Source organism: Sus scrofa, chromosome Y (genome assembly GCF_054392235.1).
Source record: "Sus scrofa isolate SSC_HxYL_T2T_F1_AM1 chromosome Y, Sscrofa_HxYL_maternal_Yorkshire_Landrace_v2.0, whole genome shotgun sequence".
NCBI lineage: Eukaryota > Metazoa > Chordata > Mammalia > Artiodactyla > Suidae > Sus > Sus scrofa.
Window position 1 is genome coordinate 10330895 of NC_139402.1, and position 18458 is coordinate 10349352.

Genomic DNA, 18458 nt, shown 5'->3' on the forward strand with positions numbered 1-18458 from the left:
CTGCTGCATTCACAGTAGTTGAATCCAATCTCTATATCATACTTTAAGACCTCATATAGGGCCCTCTTGAATTAACCTTTTTCTTTTTAGGGCCATCCCTATGGCATATGCTAGTTTCCATGTTAGGGGTGAAATCAGAGCTGTACTGCTGGCCTAAGCCACAGACAGAGCAACACAGGATCCAGGCTGCACATGGATCCAGGCTCACACCAATGCTGGATCCTTGACACACTGAGGGAGGCCAGTGGTTGAAGCCATATCCTCAGGGCTATTAGTCTGGTTTATTATGGCTGAGCCACAATGGGAACTCCTTGAATAGTCTTCTTCATTCTTTTTAACAAGTATCATGAATAATTCACCACAGCCACAACCTAGAAAAAACCCAGGTGTGTTCAACATGTAACAGAATTCACTAGCAATTAGACTAAGACAACTATCTACAAATTTTATCTTACAGACTTGCAATGCTGAGAGAAAGAAGCTATAAATAGGTGTTCCCATTGTGGTTCAATGGGTTAAGAATCTGGTGTTGTCCTGAGCCTTGGTGTAAGCTGCATATCCTTGCTGGCTCCAACTGTTACCTCAGTATGGTAATAGTGAATCATCACCTAACAGAAAGAATCAGAGGTCAGACTGGGCATCTTTGCTATCTGTCAGTGTTCTATTTCTTGATCCTCAAGACCAATGCAATACATCCTATAAAAAGCCTCTTAGATTGCTATGATTTATAACAAAAAATTCTACTTATATATTCACCTTACACCACTCATTTACAAGTACTTAAAACATACTCTTGCTTCATTCTAAAGAAGAGGTAATTTCACAAGTGGGTCTGGCAAATAACCAAGAAATCTCTCATTTCATTCTCCTCATGTTGAGACCACAAATTCATTTCTACCTTTCTTATTAACTCACAATTAACAGCAAAGATTGGGTTCAATTCTTTATTTTAGTAAAATCAGAATAAACATAGCACATGCAGTGCTAGCATCTAAAACTAATACATAAGCAATAACTAAACTTACAGTGACTTGAGGTTTAATGTCTACATTCAGCAAATTTAAGTCCATTCTTATTTACTGATATTGCTGGGTGACAAAACTGAATGTAAAAGTCACTGATTATGGCAATATAGAAAGATAACCAACCACATGTTTGAGAACTGCAATATGCCAGACACTGAAATCTAAACAAAATAAAACATGTAACTAAACAAAACTCCAAAGAACACTTTAAAACATGGAGACCTCACATCAGTGTTTAGAAGTGTTTCATTAGTATTTTAAGACACATGTATCGAAACCTTGGCATGTTTTAACTTCAAGTTGCCAATTTTCTCTTAAATTTTGTCAGTTATAGCTACGGACATTGCTAATGCTGGGTCTGCTTAATTTCACTCAAGTTTAATAGGATTTAACGTTAAAAGCTCACACTACCCTGAAATATATTTCACATACGGTGACATTCAACATTCAAGTGCCAGTGTTTTTGTACTGTCTTTTGGTCAAGTTTCTTTAAACTTTCAAAGAATCACTTTTAGGCTTACAAAAATAAATATTTGTCAAAATGTTCAATAAATACTAAACAAACTAGCAGCAAAAAGTATCTAAAATCTGTCGTGTGCAAATAAGATTTCCTCTCAACTCTCATTCCATGGTCCCAAATAAAATTTTAGCATCTAGTTCTTGCAAGCTGCGTTCAACAATCTCCAAAAGACAAAAAAAAGATTGGAAGCCTAAGGACACGCACACAAGACAAATATCTATCTATATATATATATAAAATTCTCTGAATGTGCAATAAAATAAGTACTTTGTAAAAAGTTATGGGTCAAATGTACAAGAATCTAAACCTATACTAATTGAAATAGCACCGTAACAAATGACCTCAATACTGTCAAGTGCACCTACTTAATAAAGTTTTAGAACAAGGCACAATACGCTTGAAAATCTATTGCACTTTTAAGAAATTCTTGCCTTCTTATGCCTTTGTAAAGATTTTAATCTGTAAAGATCACTACATTCCAATCAGAAAATCAGCACAGAATTCCAAGTGGCAGAGGCATTTTTAGTTGGTGAACAATCATCTTTGGCCAAATTTAGCAGAAAGCAACCACAAATATAATGGAAACCTATGCAACTAAAATACAGTAAAACTGCACTACACCGAAATAACACCTTGTGCAGTTTAGTACATATTTCCAACCTGTGTGATCTCAAGGATTTCAGTTTGTTATTACTAAGTCTACAAATGTGTAAGCTATTTTAACATTTCAACGCAGCTTAAACAGAGTAATAAAAAATCTGCCATTAAAATAAAGCCTGCTGCATAATCCCTCCTGCCCATATCCTCTTGACCAAAAAACATCAACACTAGCATGCATTAAAGACCAAAATCTAAGCAGGTCCATAAGAGGACTGGTCACTGCCATCATCGGCCAATTTATTTATGGCAGGCATTAAAAACTATAATTAGGTGAAATATCCCCAAACACTTCTGTTACCAAAACTTAAAAACATTTCCTATAATAATGTCATTTGCTTAGCTTAAAATAAATAACCCAAACATTAAAAAGAGAATTGTTATATTTTCTTACATTAACTTTGAATAGTTCTTTGAGAATGTATAGCTATAGGCATACATGCCATGGCTGGAATGGCTTACTTAAAGACTACAAGGTTCTAAATGCCTATCCAGGATAGAGTGAGCAAGTCAGAACTTGACAGATTGCCTCATTAGAAACTAATTCTGCCCAAAGATGTTTTTCTCCCAATTTGCAAATAACAGAAAGTCCTAATGCAGGCTACCACCCAAGTTTTTTCCCCTTATATTTATGAATGAATTGATGATTCCTGTTAAGTTGTTAAGTTAACCTGGCACCAAGGTTTGATTTTGGCCCAAATTCTGTAAATTTATTTTGTCAAAACAACTGATAATTTGAGCTTTACTGAGCCAACAGGACATCAAAATAATAAGTTGTCTAAAGTTAAAGTCACAGTACATTAACAAACAAATGATCCTCAGTCACAAAATTATAAATGCAGTTTGGGATGGAAATAAGCAGGAGGGGAGTTAATCCAAACTACAGTAATTACGTATTCAAACCAACTTCTTAACAGGACTCTTGACTGTTCCTTTCTTTTCTTCTTTTGGCTTTCAGTTCCCTTGAATTTTCAGGAGAATCACAGCTGGTAATGTACTGCAGGTTCTTGAAGCTACACGATATAGTCTGGCTAGGTTACATGTGGTTTCCATATTAGCTTTTTTTTTTTTTTTTTTTTTTTTTTTTTTAAATTTTTATTTTAAAAGGGTGACTTTGCTGCAAAGGAGATTCAGTTGCCCCACCAGTCAACCCCTTGGGAGTTATAATTTCCTCCATATCCATCACTATTGTAGAAGCTTCCATAGCCACCTATTAAGAGATGTTAAAAAAAAAAAAAAATTAGTTCAGCCATTTTAACCATCTTTTCATAAAGTACTTTGATACAAGCCTAATTAAGAAAAAGAAATCTAGAATACTGGATTCTGTGTTCTTTGGAAATGATATTTTTCTAATAAACTATGCTTCAAAAGAGTAAGAAAATAAAAAAAGACTTTGCCAAAAATATAATAGGTGAATAATTAACATTACCTCCACTAAATCCTCTGCTGCTGCTGTGACCACCTCCACCACTGCGACTGCTGCCTGCACGACTACTACTAAAGGTCGAACTTCCAGAACTACTACTTTGTCGATAGTCTCGGGCACCAAATCCTCCACTGAATCTATTATAACAAGGGAAAACATTATCTGGTGGTTTTGTAAGTGCAAAATTGAATTAAAAGAATTTTCATGCACAGAACACCCCAATCCTCAGTTTCAACTGAATTTGTATGTGGTTAGTTCCCCTACTGTTTCCAAAGGCCTCGGAAGTTAAGGACTGGCGTTTAACTCCATGTCACCCTTCCTAAAAATATTCCCTCCCTAAAATATGTAAATAGTGGAAATGTTTTAACCTTGGACATAATTCTCTATCCCATACAAAGAGTACTAATTATGAAGGCTGAAAACAATCTGTACCTTTTAGAACGCCCACGACTGCTACCCTTATAATGATGTTCATATGCCATATTTTCTAACCAAGATGGTACTTCCTGTTTAGCTTCAACAAGAAGATCCAATAAATCCTTTGTGATATTTATATTTCTTTCATTGAAAAATGAGGTGGCAAGGCCTATAAGTCCAAAAAAAAGTACATCAGGTCTAGGCTTCCATAAAGTAGTCAGGTAGAACATTTAAATAAAACTGTAATAATTTGTAATACAACAAAATTAAAGACTGAAACAATCTCTGGAGTTCCCGACGTGGTTAAGCAGAAATGAATCTGAAAATGAATCTGACTAGCATCCCTGAGGACGCAGGTTCAACCCCTGGCCTCTTTCAGTGGGTCAAAGATCCAACACTGCCAGGAGCTGTAGTATAGGTCAAAGACTCAGCTCAGATCGCATGGCTGTAGCTATGGCATAGGCCAGTGGCTACGGCTCCAATTTGACCCCTAACCTGGGAAACTCAATTATGCTGTGGGTGTGCTCCCAAACATACAGAAAAAAGAAAAGAAACAATCTCCGATACTTGATTGCAACTTTCCCTTGAAAATAAAGTTCTAAATCTTTAAGATTCTACATCTAGCCATCAAAGAACTGAAGACCTTACCAAGGTTTCCTACACGTCCTGTACGGCCAATCCGATGTACATATTCCTCAATATCACTTGGCAAATCAAAATTGATAACATGTTTCACATTTGAAATGTCTAGTCCTCTTGCTGCCACCTAAAACAATTTTTTTTTTAGTTAAAACAAAGCAATATTTAAACATGTATAATTTCAAAATTTAAAAATATACACACAGCAGTAGCCACTAGAATTGGGCTTTTTCCTGAGCGGAACTGGTGAAGGGCTTCCTCTCTATCTCTCTGTGATCGGTCTCCATGAATACTGGTACAAGCATATCCTTCATGGTATAAGAAGTCCTCCAAAGAATCGGCACCCTTTTTGGTCTCCACAAAAACTAAAGTCAGTGAATCCTTCCCTGAAAAATCACATTGAAAGTTCTGTTTACTAAGAGCAACTTAGCATCATTGCCTGAGCTAAATATTAACTAGTTTATTATCTCTCTTTGCACTCAGAACACATGCACAGGGAACTAAATAAAAATAAACTTGGTTTTAATGGCTAGAAAGGTGGGCAGAGTTAGGTTATTGCTAAAGAGATGCAAACAGTCCCCTTATACCTAATACTTTTTCTCAGAACTTTACCTGTTGCATTTAGGAGGTCAAGCAGAAATGACCTTTTGTCTGACTCTTCTACCCAAACTACTTTCTGTGTGATGTTCTCAGAGGTAGAGCCAACTCTACCTACAGCCAGAAAGATATATTCATCCAAGAAATCACGAGCAAGCATCTGGAAAAGGGAAGAAAGTCTTATTTTCTACTTTATAAAAATTATCTCAAGGAATTCCCTGGTGGCTTAGCAGGTTAAGGATCTAGTGCTACTATTGTCAATGCTGTGGTTAGGGTTGATCCTAGCCTGTGAAACCTCCAATATGCCAGGGGAGTAGCCAAAACAATAAAAATAAAACATCATCTGAAGATAACATCACTTACAAAAGAAAACATTCTAAAAAAGGAACTACCTGAATTTCCTTGGGAAAAGTAGCACTAAACATCATGGTATGGCGAACACCCTTTGGTGGCATAGTATCTTGTTCAACTATACGACGTATTTGAGGTTCAAACCCCATATCCAACATTCTATCAGCTTCATCCAACACTAAGTATCTGTTATAAAAATGACTCAGTTTAGGATTTCATGAGAAAGTGATCAAGGTTATCTCCGTAATTATGCTAATACAGTCATTCTAGCTTCATAATTCAATATATGTGAAACAAAGATCATGTAACTAAATTAGCTGTTATTTGACTCTGTTCCAATGAACCACAGATTAACTAAAATAAAAAAATTAATAACCATTAATATAGAAATTACATCCCATATATGAAAATTAACTTACTTGCAAAAATCTAACCCAATCTTTCCTCTTTCCATCATATCCACCAGGCGTCCTGGAGTGGCAACTAACAAGTGACATCCACGTTCTAAGTCTCGAATCTGCTGACCAATATCAGCACCACCATATACCACACAAGGACGAACTCGAGACCGGTATGAAAACTGCAAGCAATAATTTGTTAGATGATCATAAAGACATCATTAGAAATCAGTGAAGTAATCAGTAAAATGTATATTTACTTTTCTGGCTTCCTCATAGATCTGTACAGCCAATTCTCTTGTTGGAGCTAAAACCAAGGAAATTGGGTATTGTTTACGGCGTCCATACCTTCCATTCTCCTAAGAAACAAGTACAACATAAATTAAATTCTAAGAGTCAAAACTTTTCTGTAGTCGCTGTAGTTCTTGATTGCAAAATTCCCTTTGTAATTTAAAGATTACATCAAAAAATGGGTTGGTTTTCACTGAGTAAATGGACTAAGAAGGAAATAAAGTGTATTTGGCATTGTTTAGAAAGAAACGGTCCAATGGATGTTTAGAAAACTTTTTCTAAGCAAAAACCATAAACTAATTTTATAAAGAAATATTTTACCTTCACAGCCTTCAAAGCCTCGCCTGGACCATCTGTATAAATCTGACTCAAAATTGGCAAAAGAAATGCTGCAGTTTTTCCAGACCCTGTTAAGAAAATACTGGCTTATTAAGTTTAAATAGTAATAAAGTATTTGAAATACCCTTTCACTGAAAGAAAAAAATTTTAATTTTCAGAAAAATATATTTACACAGCTAAGCAAAGAATGCCAAATGACTTCATGATCCATTTTGCAAAAGGATCCCAGTAATGCCATCAGCATACACTTCATTGTAATTTAATTTGTACAAGAACATAATCATTTTGCTTCTAAAGTGGCATCAATTTGTGTTATTCTTTAACTGCTAAAATGTCAGCAAACTTCTGAAGTCTTACAGTAAAAGACTATGTAGATCAGTCTCTCTTACTTTGCAAAATGAAAGTCATTGTACCAAGTACTGCAACAGAACTTTAACAGGTGCTGACTCTGGCCCAAAGGCCCCAGTTAAGACATAAAAGATGTAAAGCTATTTCTTTTAAGAAGTAAATATTATAAATGGCAAAACTCTAGTTTTTTTTACCCATACCCATTTATTACCATACCAAGTTCTGATACAAGACTAAACACTAGTTTAAGCCAGCCCTCCTATTCCCCATTCCCCATTTACATCTTATGACTCATACACTCTTCCCTAATTACAATTTCCTAGTTCAATTATACTGTTGTCTTTCCCTCTGAGTTCAATATTAATCGGCTGACAATCTGCCACAGAATTCCCAATCAAGATTCCCTGATGAAATCACTAGTTTCATATCCAAAGATCCAAAGACGTAAGACAAAAAGAGAGCCCTAGCTAATCTTTATATAAATCAGATTAAATGTTAAGACACAAGCCCCCATAAATAATGTACCATTTTTAGTGAAAACACACTAAGATATTAAATTTTATTCTTCATTACTGAACTTACCTGTTTGGGCACAAGCCATCAAATCTCTTTTTTCTTTGATAATAGGAATGGCATGTTTCTGCACTGGAGTAGGACGAGTATAACGAGTAAGCTCAATGTTCCCCATGATAATTTCTCCCATCTCAACATCGCTGAACTTAAACCAGATCAAACACATACAAAGAGAAGTTTAATTAGATCAAACACACATAACGAGAAATCCATTTTCTCCTAAAATGTTTTATATTAACTTAAGAATGGAAAGTAACCAATTAAATGTGTATTTGTGATCACATTTATAGCTGCTCTAGATTTAGGTAAAAGCAGATGGACTTCTGAGTCTAATCTAACAGTTTTGGGGGTTTACAATGTTTGACATATTTTCTATTTTAGGATTACTCATAGTCATGATGTAAATCTCAGTCTCTTTTTGCAAAACACACTGAGATTTATAATAATAACTTCAGAGAACTGTAAAAAAATCAAGTGGTGTTAGAAGTTCCCCTTGCGTCACAGCAGAAACGAATCAGACTAGTATCCATGAGGATGCAGGTTCCATCCTGGCCTTGCTCAGTGGGTTAAGGATCCTGCGTTGCTGTGAGCTGTAGTGTAGGTTGCACATGTGGCTCAGATCCCCCATTGTTGTGGCTGTGGTGTACAGGCGGCTTTAGCTCCATTTTGACTACTAGCCTGGGAACCTCTGTATGCTACGGGCAAGGCCCTAAAAAAGACCAAACAAAAACAAACAGTTTTAAAACTACTTACACTTTCAATATGTCGAGGACAGTTATTGCCAGTTGCCTCTACTGGTATATCATCATATTTCTCAAAGTTAATTCCAGTGTTTCCTCCAGAAAACAGTTCCCTGAAATCAAATGATTATCACACGTGTTATACTAGGTAGTAAGCTTCTTATCAACATAAATGTCAAAAACTTACTGCTCCAAGCGTTCACTTGGTGGAAGTGGTTTTGACCAGTCATCTTCATCTGACTTGTCACACCAACGACTGTGTCCACTGCGTTCAAATTTGCCAAAGCCAGTTCTGTCACCACGACTGCCCATACCATCATAATCATTCCGTCCACGATCGTCAAACCTGAAGAGCAAAACAAATTGGTAAGAGTATGTTCCTAGCCAGGAAAATACCATCACTTTAGAAACATACTTTTATAGAGGAATGAAATTTCTTGTCACAAGTACATTTCAAAGACATGAATAATTCAGAGCTCCCACTGTGGCACAGCAGAAACAAATATGAATAGGAACCATGAGGTTGCTGGTGTGGTATCTGGCCTCACTTAGTGGGTTAAGGATTTGGCATTGCCATGAGCTGTGGTGTGGGTGGCAGATGAAGCCTGGATCTGGCTTTGCTGTGGCATAGGCTGACAGCTGTAGCTCTGACTTGACCTCAAGGCCTGGGAACTTCCATATGCCACAGATGCAGCCTTAAAAAACAAAAAACAAAACAAAACAAAAAAATATGTGAACAATTCAATAATGGCTACCTCATCTGTGAAATAAGATATTCTAATTAACCTGTGATTATGTATAAAAAAACCTACTAGGTCACAAAAATAATAAGAAGCTTAAGAGTTCTACTCCTGTTATTTACAAAACAATACTGGACTAGCCAGATACTAAGTTCTTAAGACTAATTTTTTATGCTTGTGCAATGACTGTGACTAAACTATCATGAACTAAATGATTAAACTACCCTAAAAACACCAAATAAATAAATAAATAAAATTAACATTCATTATGTCAAACAGCACACTCTGTTTAGTATTTACCCTTTAAAGGTAAGTTACTAAACCAGTATTTTGCTTAAAATCTGTATTAGGACACATCTATTAAATTAAAAAAAAATCATGATTAAATGTCAAAAAAAGTACAAAGAATGAGAACACATCAAACTAGTAAGTATTGATTCTAAAATGTTATTGTATACACAGTCACAAGCTGAGAATAATTTACCTTCCCCTTGTTCCACTTCCTCGATCACTGAAGTAACTGGGTTTTCCTCTTGAATCTCGAGACCCAAAACTGCTATAGGCGTCCTTATCTTTACTACAACTCCATCCTGAACTGTCTTTATCATAATATCCTTCCAAAAAAAAAAATTAGAGGTCAAAATACTTTGAATAAGATTCCTGTCTTTTCAAAGGCACAACCTTTATCCTACCCTTCTGGAACCAAGGGTTGTTGCAATTATCAAAACACTGGAAAAGAGAACTAAGATGGAGATAACTTTTCAATAGCAAACAGAATTTTCATTGTCTTTGTCTTTTCCACTAAAAATTTGTCTTAAGCAAAGTAATCTCATGGAATAACAACAGCATAAAAAAAGCTCATGGAATAAGAACATCATACTGAATGATGCAATCTTGAGAGTATAAGAGCTTACATGGAACACAAGTATACTATTGTTACATATCACATATTGTCATACTAATAATTTAAGTTTCGTTCATGTTAGTCAATGTTTGCTAGATACCAAAACTAGTAAAACAGAGGCCTATACCATATGATTACTTGGACAAGACTGTGTGACGTGCCTCTTTATACAAAGTATGACTGCTCAGAGGAATGCCAATTCCATCCCTCCAAATTTGTAACCTCAAAAGCAGTAGTTAGGTCAACTCTATGTTAGCTTTTTAGTTCTGTCTTATCCTTAAATATTAACCTCACAAACCCTAAATACAAAAGCTAAACAATTTCTTATTTTTTTCCTTTTAGAGCTGCAACGGGGGTTTATCTAAGTTCTCAGGCTAGGGGTTGAACTGAAGCTGCAGCTGCTGGCCTACACCACCGCCACAGCAACACCAGATTCAAACTGCGTCTTCAGCCTATACCAAAGCTCAAAGCAACACCAGATCCTTAACCAAGTGAGGCCAGGGATTGATCCTGCATCCTCATGGATATTTGTCAGATTTGCTTCCACTGCACCATAACGGAAACTCCCCAAACAATTTAAAATATATACTGTACAGCATATATAAATTTTGGAATTCCCAGCTAAAAAAAGGTTATCTCACATGTAATCAATTCACACAGAAAAACTTAAAACTAAGAAACCTGCTAAATGATTACCAATAAGAAAAAGTCATATATACTGAAATACAGAATTTCAAAATTTGTAAAGGATGCTGCTCCAAACTGTAAGCACTGAACTACCACTATGTGGGCTCTATATAGTATGTTGCACAGTAAAAAACAAGAGACTTTTTCACTGGAAGAACTTGGAGAAGGCAACTTAGTAATAAACTAGCAGTAGTGATATAAAGATGACCAATCAATTACCTTTTAATACTTAACACAATTCTGGGGAGTTCCTGATGTGGCAAAGCAGAAAACAAATTCAACAAGTATCCATCAAGATGTGGGTTCAACCGCTGGTCTTGCCCAGTAGGTTAACGATCTGATGATGCTGTGAGCCATGGTGTAGGCTGCGGATGTGGCTCGGATCCCATGTTGCAGTGGCTGGGATTGCAGCTTTAGCTCCAATTGGACCCCTAGCCTGGGAACCTCCACATGCTTCAGGTGCAGCACAAGAAAAAAAAAACAAACAAAAAAAACGAGAACACAATACTGGCTCACGTTAACAACATCAGTCAACATAAAAGGAGTTTTAATACTCTCAGTGTTCCAGCAGACTTTCAAGATGCCCTCAAAAACACATACAAGTACCTACATTCGAAAGCTACCTTGTTTTTTCCCCATGATTCCTTAACAACTTAAAGTGTTAAAGAGCAAACCATTTAGAAGAACTGAATTTTCCCATAAGAACTCTACATTTAGAAAATTCATGAACTGGGAGTTCCCATCATGGCTCAGTGAATCCGACTAAGACCCACAAGGTTGCGGGTTCAATTCCTGGCCTTGCTCAGTGGGTTAAGGATCTGGTGTTGCTGTGAGCTGTGGTGTAGGTTGCAGATGTGGCTTGGATCTGGCGTTGCTGTGGCTCTGGCATAGGCCAGCAGCTACAGCTGCGATTCGACCCCTAGCCTGGGAACCTCCATATGCCGCAAGAGCGGCCCAAGAAATGGCAAAAAGAAAAAAAAGAAAGAAAAAAAAAATTCATGAACTACCTCGGCCTTTGTCTTTTTTTTTTCTTTTTAGGGCAACACCTTTGGAATAAGGAGGCTCCCAGGCTAGGGGTCAAAATGTAGCTTTAGCCACAGGCCTACATTAGGGCCGCAGCAACGCTGGATCCTTTAACCCACTGAGCGAGGCTAGGGAACAAACCACGTCCTCATATGTGTTAGTCCTCATGGATGCTAGTATGACTCCCTTAAGTCATTTTAAAATTCACGGTACTGGAGTTCCCATTGTGGCTCATTGGAAATGCATGTGAGTTGTATCCATGAGGATGCAGGTTCTACCCCTGGCCTCACTCAGTGGGTTAAGGATCCAGTGCTGCTGTTGAGCTGTGGTGGAGGTCACACACGCGGCTCGTATCTGGCATTGTGTGGCTGTGGTGTAGGCTGGCAGCTGTAGCTCTGATTCAACCCCTATCCTAGGAACCTCCATATGCTGTAGGAGCGGCCCTAAAAAGACAAAAGACAAATAAATGAATAAATAAATAAATAAACCCCGCAGTAACTTAAGATTCCTCAATCCATCCTCAAGAAGATCTCAAAGAGTTCAAGTTAATTTCACATTCAGGTATTGCTGAAGCTCCTGTTTCAGTATTAACCACCAAAATTACACTTGCTATAACTGCTACTGCGCTTTTCAATCACATATATTACTATTAAATCCTTAAGAGTCCAACAATACCATGCCAACTTTGTAAGTTTAGTGAGAACCATGTATACCAAGGAAAAAATGAAAACTCTCATCCTTGTCCAATATCCTTTTGGGTATGTCTGTAGGGCAAACTGCAGATACATAAAAGGAAGGTTACAAAAGTTAACTCTTTCAACAACTAACCAAGCTAAGAATTTAAATAGATTCCTGACATTTTATTAAATATTTTGCAGTTTACAAGTTAATAACATTAACTTCCTCTACTTTAGTCAGCAAGTTGACCAACGGTATTTGCTAGCTGCAGAAAAAAATTAGATTTTAAAGATCTCTTGTATTTCTTAACTTTCTAAGGTACCATTTACTCCCTCTTTGAAGCACTTACAACTTGGATGCAATCCCAGCCAGACATTGAGGAATACCAATGATGAAAGAAACTGCAGTTACTTTGAAAAAAGGAATCATTACCTAACCAATCTTTTGGTAGATGTATACAGACTTAAATGTTTAATGCTGGAAACAGACTACATATGGAGACACTATATAAAGGCACAAACTAGCTTATTTTCACCCTTCCACCCCTGTACTTTATCTACCATCTTTTGGTTTTAAAGACTTTTCCTGACCTTTCCTTCAACTGAAAATTTCTGGAACCATGTTGGTAGATATACAGCACTCGAATCACACACAATAGTATGTTCTTAACAACCTTCACAACAGTATGTTTTTAATAACCTATCACTCTACATTAAAAACAATATTAAAAGAACACCATGTGTTTCAGTAACACTTCACACAATATCTTTCAAATGAAATTCGGCTGAGACCAAACAACTTCTCTAACCTTTGAATATGTACAAAGCTATAATCCTGCAACACGTAACTATTCTACAAAACCTCATTTTGACTGTGGCAATGTTTCAAGATAGCCAAAAGAAGTACTTGTTTTGTGGTTTTATTTAATAAAGTACCCCCAGATATACAAACTCACCTCTTTCAAATTTAAAGCAAACTGTCAATGTTTCCAAAGAGATAAAGAGCACTAGTCAAACTATGCCAGTGAAAACTTGAGCTTGGAGTTCCCTGGTGGCTCACTGGATTAAGGATTGGGTGTTGTCACTGCTGTGGCTCTGGTTATAGCTGTGGCCAGGTTTAATCCCTGGCCAAGGAACTTCCATATGCTATGGGTGCAGGCAAAAAAGAAAAAAAAAAAAAAGAAAAGAAAAGAAATAAGGACTATACATTTTTGCAGTATTAGATGAATTTTGTCAAAGTTATGAAGTGCCAATTCTTAAAAACATAAAGTAGCACAGAGGGAAAATCTGCATAAACTTCTCAGGTTACTGCATTTCCCTGGTTCTAACTTTTAAACAGAAAATGGTAGATACAAAGTTGTCATAACCACCTACCTTTAGACGCTTCTCTGTTCCTTAAGTGGGGAGGTATATATCGACCTTCTATAAGAGAAATGTAAAATTAAAAGCTTCCAAGACAAGGCTTTTTACAAAAACGTCTATCAAAAACCTGGTCCTAGAAAATAAACCTTTAAAACCTCTATTCTTAAATTATCTTCAGGAAAAAAACAAAAACAAAAACACCTAAAATCAAATACATTTCCGTACCTACTAGTGGTATTTAGTAGGCTCTGCTTTTTTAACAGAGAACATTTCAACATTTGTAACATTTAACAAATATAACCATGACTATATAAAATGAGCAGGCTACCAAGAGAAAAAGAATATGTACTAAATTAACTAATTTCAATTATTCAACAAGACGGTCTGTTTCTACTTTGGTAAAATGAAGACTAAAAAATATATGACAATTGAAAAGGAAAAATGATTCCAAGAAGGAATTGATAGTGATGTTGAAATCCCCAAATTAACTCAACAGCCTAGGTGATGATTAACAAATCTATAACCTTTGGATTGCAATAAGTATTCCAAACTATCTACTGGTGTAATTTAATCCTCTTAATAATGATGATGAATTAACCAGAACCTAAGCAGCTTTTGGCTGCTTTTCTTGGAAATATGGGTCAGAGCTGAGATCTATTATACTACCAACTTCCTGTCCTTACCCACCTAATCCTAACACTAACCCTATCTAACCCTAACACAATCAAACAAGCACCAATTAAATAAACAAAAACAACTCAGAAAACCCACTCTTCTCGAGAAATTTTAACTTTTTTCAAAAGTACTTAATAACATGGGTAATATTTTAAATTCTAATTACCAACCAAGAATCAGTAGAGCCTAGTTCCACCAATAAGACTCAGGTTCTTTATGGGAAATAAGCAATACCTATACTATTTTACAGATTCCCCTTATTAGTTTAATACAGTTGAGGTCAATTCACAATAGTGATGGACAGATCCTCATCCCCACCTCTGTCCAGGATTCATACTGGAAATAACTGTCTTCTAAAGGTGTGAATATTACATAAGTTTTCTTCTAAATGATTAACTTTTTTCCACTCAAAAAGAATCATCAGTGTCCTTTAAACACCCAAACATGCCAAAATACTTCATAAGTTTATACATTTATGGAACTTAAAAAACTTAAAAATTAAGTATACTGAGTTATTAATGCTCTAATAAAGATTACAAGTATAGAAGAATTTTACTTACTGCTTGCTGTACTTCCTCCTCCACTCTGATTATCAGAGGAGTTCAGGTCTAGACCAGCAAACTAAAAAAGATATTAAAACCTCACAGGTCAGCACACTACACTAAAGGGAAAATCAGGCATATATAGCATTAAAAAAGAGAAAACAAGTCCTAAATTCCAGTCCAACCCTAGCATTTACTAGCCTGCTACTGTCTGCATTTATATGCCAAAGTAAATGTTTTCTTTATTATATGGCAAAATAACATTTTAAGAACATTTTTAAGAATGTTCTTAAAGTCTACAAATTACAGTAAATGCAAAAGGTACAACCCACTCTCAAGTTCAAATTCATTCAGTATAGATGGTTCAATACATCAGTATAGATGGTTTAAATATATATATTCAAAAGTTTTCTAATAGTTTTCCTTAGCAAAAACTTTTTAATCACCAAATTAAACAGTTAACATCATTTTCTTGAAGCCACTGTTTCCCACTTTTAAGATTGAAAAGTATACCTGAAGAATGTTAGAGCAACTTAAAAATTCCTCAGTTTCTTTATTCCTTAAAGATTTTATGTAACCATTTAAATTGGAATAAATTCCTAAGCAGTAACACCACCACCGATTATTTAGTGAGTACTGTAGCATTTCTTACATTTAATCCTTACTACTGGAAGGCAGTATTCCTATCTTCCATTTTAGAGATGATTCTAATTCAAACAGACTAATAGTCACAAAGGCATCAGCTTTTACCAGAGGGGTCTTTAACATCAATTCCTACCTGTCCCTTTACACTGAAGAATTTCATTAATTGCAGGAAAAAAGATTATTTCATTATTGCATTTCATGAAAACTAACCAAACTAGTAGTGCAAAATTATATATCCCCCCAAAAAAGTGAAAGGGACAAAAAAACAAAGAATACTGCCACCTATCTGCAAAGTAAATTTGCTACACAACATTTACAACCACTACATTCAAAGCTGTACATTTTTACCAAATAACATTCACTATCAAGATAATACTCTTCAACTGTCACAACTTTTACATGTCTAATTTGTTTACTGAAAAATTCTAATTATCTACAGAGCACACGTTATTACGTGTTAAATGGATCCTATTACCCAGAAAATATTACTCATGTGATTGCTTGTACTGGTGACAAAGACTTTCAACTTCCACCCTCTCTTTAACCTATCAAGTTTCATTTTAACAAAGTGCTGGCATTAACTTAAACCTATCATCAGAAGAAAAATGCTTCTAAGATGAGTACTGTCAAATCCCTGCAAATGTATTACATGTAACAATAATATTTTGTTTGTCTTTTTTTTTTTTTTTTTGGTCTTTTTGCTATTTCTTGGGCCGCTCCCGTGGCATATGGAGGTTCCCAGGCTAGGGGTCCAATCGGAGCTGCAGCCACCAGCCTACGCCAGAGCCACAGCAACGCGGGATCCGAGCCGCGTCTGCAACCTACACCACAGCTCATGGCAACGCCGGATCGTTAACCCACTGAGCAAGGGCAGGGATCGAACCCTCAACCTCTTGGTTCCTATTCGGATTCGTTAACCACTGCGCCACAATGGGAACTCCAACAATAGTATTTTGGATCAGATAGTGTCATCAGGTTTTGTTTCACAATTCAGGAGTTCGTGTAATACTGTCTGGAAAAGGTTTATGCCCTAAATCAATACCACTCTTAAACGTTTAAAAAAAGAAACTGAAATAAGCTGTTAAGATTCCAAACGACTGGAGTTTTTCTGGAGGCAACACAGCAGAAACGAAATGGAGATTTCCCAGAAATGGCAAGCAAGCCTGCAACTTAAGCCTTTTTTTCTTAGCTCACGTTATTCTCTACCCACTTCTCTACACCGTAAAAGAAAAGGAATATACTTGAAGAGAACAGGCTCTTGGCTTTGCGTTATTTCTATTTTTCGTCTCAGACACAACCAAATCAGTAATACCAAGCTAATCAAATCTGCGCTGCTCACCGATTCTTCTGGTTATTTTCCATCTGATCAACTTCAAAGTTAAACGCTTAATTTAAAAACACAACACAGAGTAACACCGCCAAAAAACGGCACGGTCGGGTTAACGGCCATTCAATGACTCTCTGAATTAAATATAGGAAATAAAGCAATTCCAGATTCCTAACCTCCCAGGAGTCTCCGTGCCTAAGTCCAACTTCATTATACGCAGACAGGAGTGGAGAGAAGCAAGCGGCGGCCATTCTTTTCCTCCCCAGTATCCCTTTCCGGCTCTTCTGCGTCACAAAACTTTCCACTCTGGTAACAAGGCCTAGTCAGGCGCAACACTGAACAGTGATAGCCCAGAGGCAGGTGGCCCGCGAGAGAAACAAGAAAACAAAGTTTCACTTTCTATAATCAAATCGCCAGCACGCACCCGGTGGCCTAGAACATAAACGGTTAGGCGTTCGGTGAAAGCACCCAAGTACAGCTAACCATGCAGACCGAACAAAGGAGGCCGCCGCCATTAGCCGGCCAGGAGGCCCTGCCCCGACTCCACTGCCACAGTCCACCTTTGGCGTAAAACCAACGACACCTGTGGGGTTGTAATCGGTGCTATACAGTGTGACCCAAATCGGTCGAGACGAAACATGGTCGCGGTACTCGCACGTGGGCGCACCTGCGAGAGGGCGCAAGCACACAAAAGACGCCATTGTACGCGGCCCGATATAATACTTTGGCTAGATATAAGCCTACCGAAAAGAGCTACGATCAAATTAGTGCTACCAACGGAAGTTTTCCCACTCCACCTCCACCTGGTCTGCATGTCTCTTTTCGTTTACCCACAGTGTACCCACCGGAACCAAAGGAACCCAGGATAAGACGTGAAGATGGCAAGTTAGTACTCCGCCATAGGCCCCGTTAAGCCAGAGAAAGGGTCGGTACAGACAGCCTACTAGACAGGAACATTTCGGCTTACCTGCTGGTCCAGACCAAGCGCATTTTCCACCACCACATGACTCATGCCTGAAGAGAAGCGAGAACTCCAAACTTCCCACTTCAGCGGCAGCGCATCCAGATATTAAACGCCACGCAACGGACCTACACTTCGCCAAAATACAGTTGGTCAGGCGGAAATATACCCGCTTCGACCGCGTTACGTCAGCACGTAACCCGAGCGTTTTCAACTCCCCCGCCCCCCGATCCCTTTAAGGCTACCGTTACTTCTGCCCGCCAGCTAGCGTTCGTTTAGTCATAATCTCGCGGGATCTTCTGATGTTGGGGGGACCCTTCCCCCAAACGCTCTCAGAATTCGGGAGAGCTCTCTTTCAACCCCCCCTACTCCAGGGTTTTGGAAGTTGGGGGGGCTAGCAAAAACTTGCAGAGTCCCACCTTCATCCAGTTTGCACGTTTTAACCTTATCGCGAATATCCCCCAATCTCCCCCGCCCTCCTAGTTTCCTATCTTCCTCTACCGCTCTTCCGTCCCATTCTCTTTAAGTTGGAAGAATTTGAAGTTTTGTAAAATGTCACGTTCTAACACGCCCTCCCCCACCTTTGGGGAAGTT

At 37.4% G+C, this 18458-nt stretch overlaps 1 protein-coding gene across 2 annotated transcripts; it reads right to left on the minus strand.

Annotated features, from left to right (window-relative positions):
- Window positions 1-930: 930 nt before the first annotated feature.
- Window positions 931-18001, minus strand: LOC100624590 (ATP-dependent RNA helicase DDX3Y). 2 transcript variants are annotated; one of them, XM_013991064.3, is made up of 18 exons: window positions 17871-18001; window positions 17080-17238; window positions 14950-15010; window positions 13727-13774; window positions 9546-9675; window positions 8509-8667; window positions 8335-8434; window positions 7591-7726; window positions 6643-6728; window positions 6291-6389; window positions 6052-6212; window positions 5674-5818; window positions 5297-5441; window positions 4889-5070; window positions 4694-4811; window positions 4061-4214; window positions 3632-3765; window positions 931-3412 (listed from the first exon to the last, which is right to left on the minus strand). In XM_013991064.3, exons 2-18 carry the CDS (start codon window positions 17152-17154, stop codon window positions 3333-3335), a joined length of 2013 nt encoding a protein of 670 aa, XP_013846518.1. In that variant the 5' UTR covers window positions 17155-17238; window positions 17871-18001; the 3' UTR covers window positions 931-3332. The 2 variants fall into 2 exon arrangements, with proteins under 2 accessions (XP_013846518.1, XP_013846519.1); XM_013991065.3 differs by lacking the exon at window positions 17080-17238.
- Window positions 18002-18458: the final 457 nt, after the last annotated feature.

Bases quoted from the DNA above. Each gene is read 5' to 3' on its own strand.
- LOC100624590 (XM_013991064.3), bottom strand. From the start codon at position 17,154: ATGGCCGCCGCTTGCTTCTCTCCACTCCTGTCTGCGTATAATGAAGTT. The intron at 8,668-9,545 runs GTAAATTATTCT...TTTGCTCTTCAG, and splicing joins GGAAGTGGAACAAGGGGAAG to GTTTGACGATCGTGGACGGA. The intron at 3,413-3,631 runs GTAATGTTAATT...ATCTCTTAATAG, and splicing joins CAGCAGAGGATTTAGTGGAG to GTGGCTATGGAAGCTTCTAC.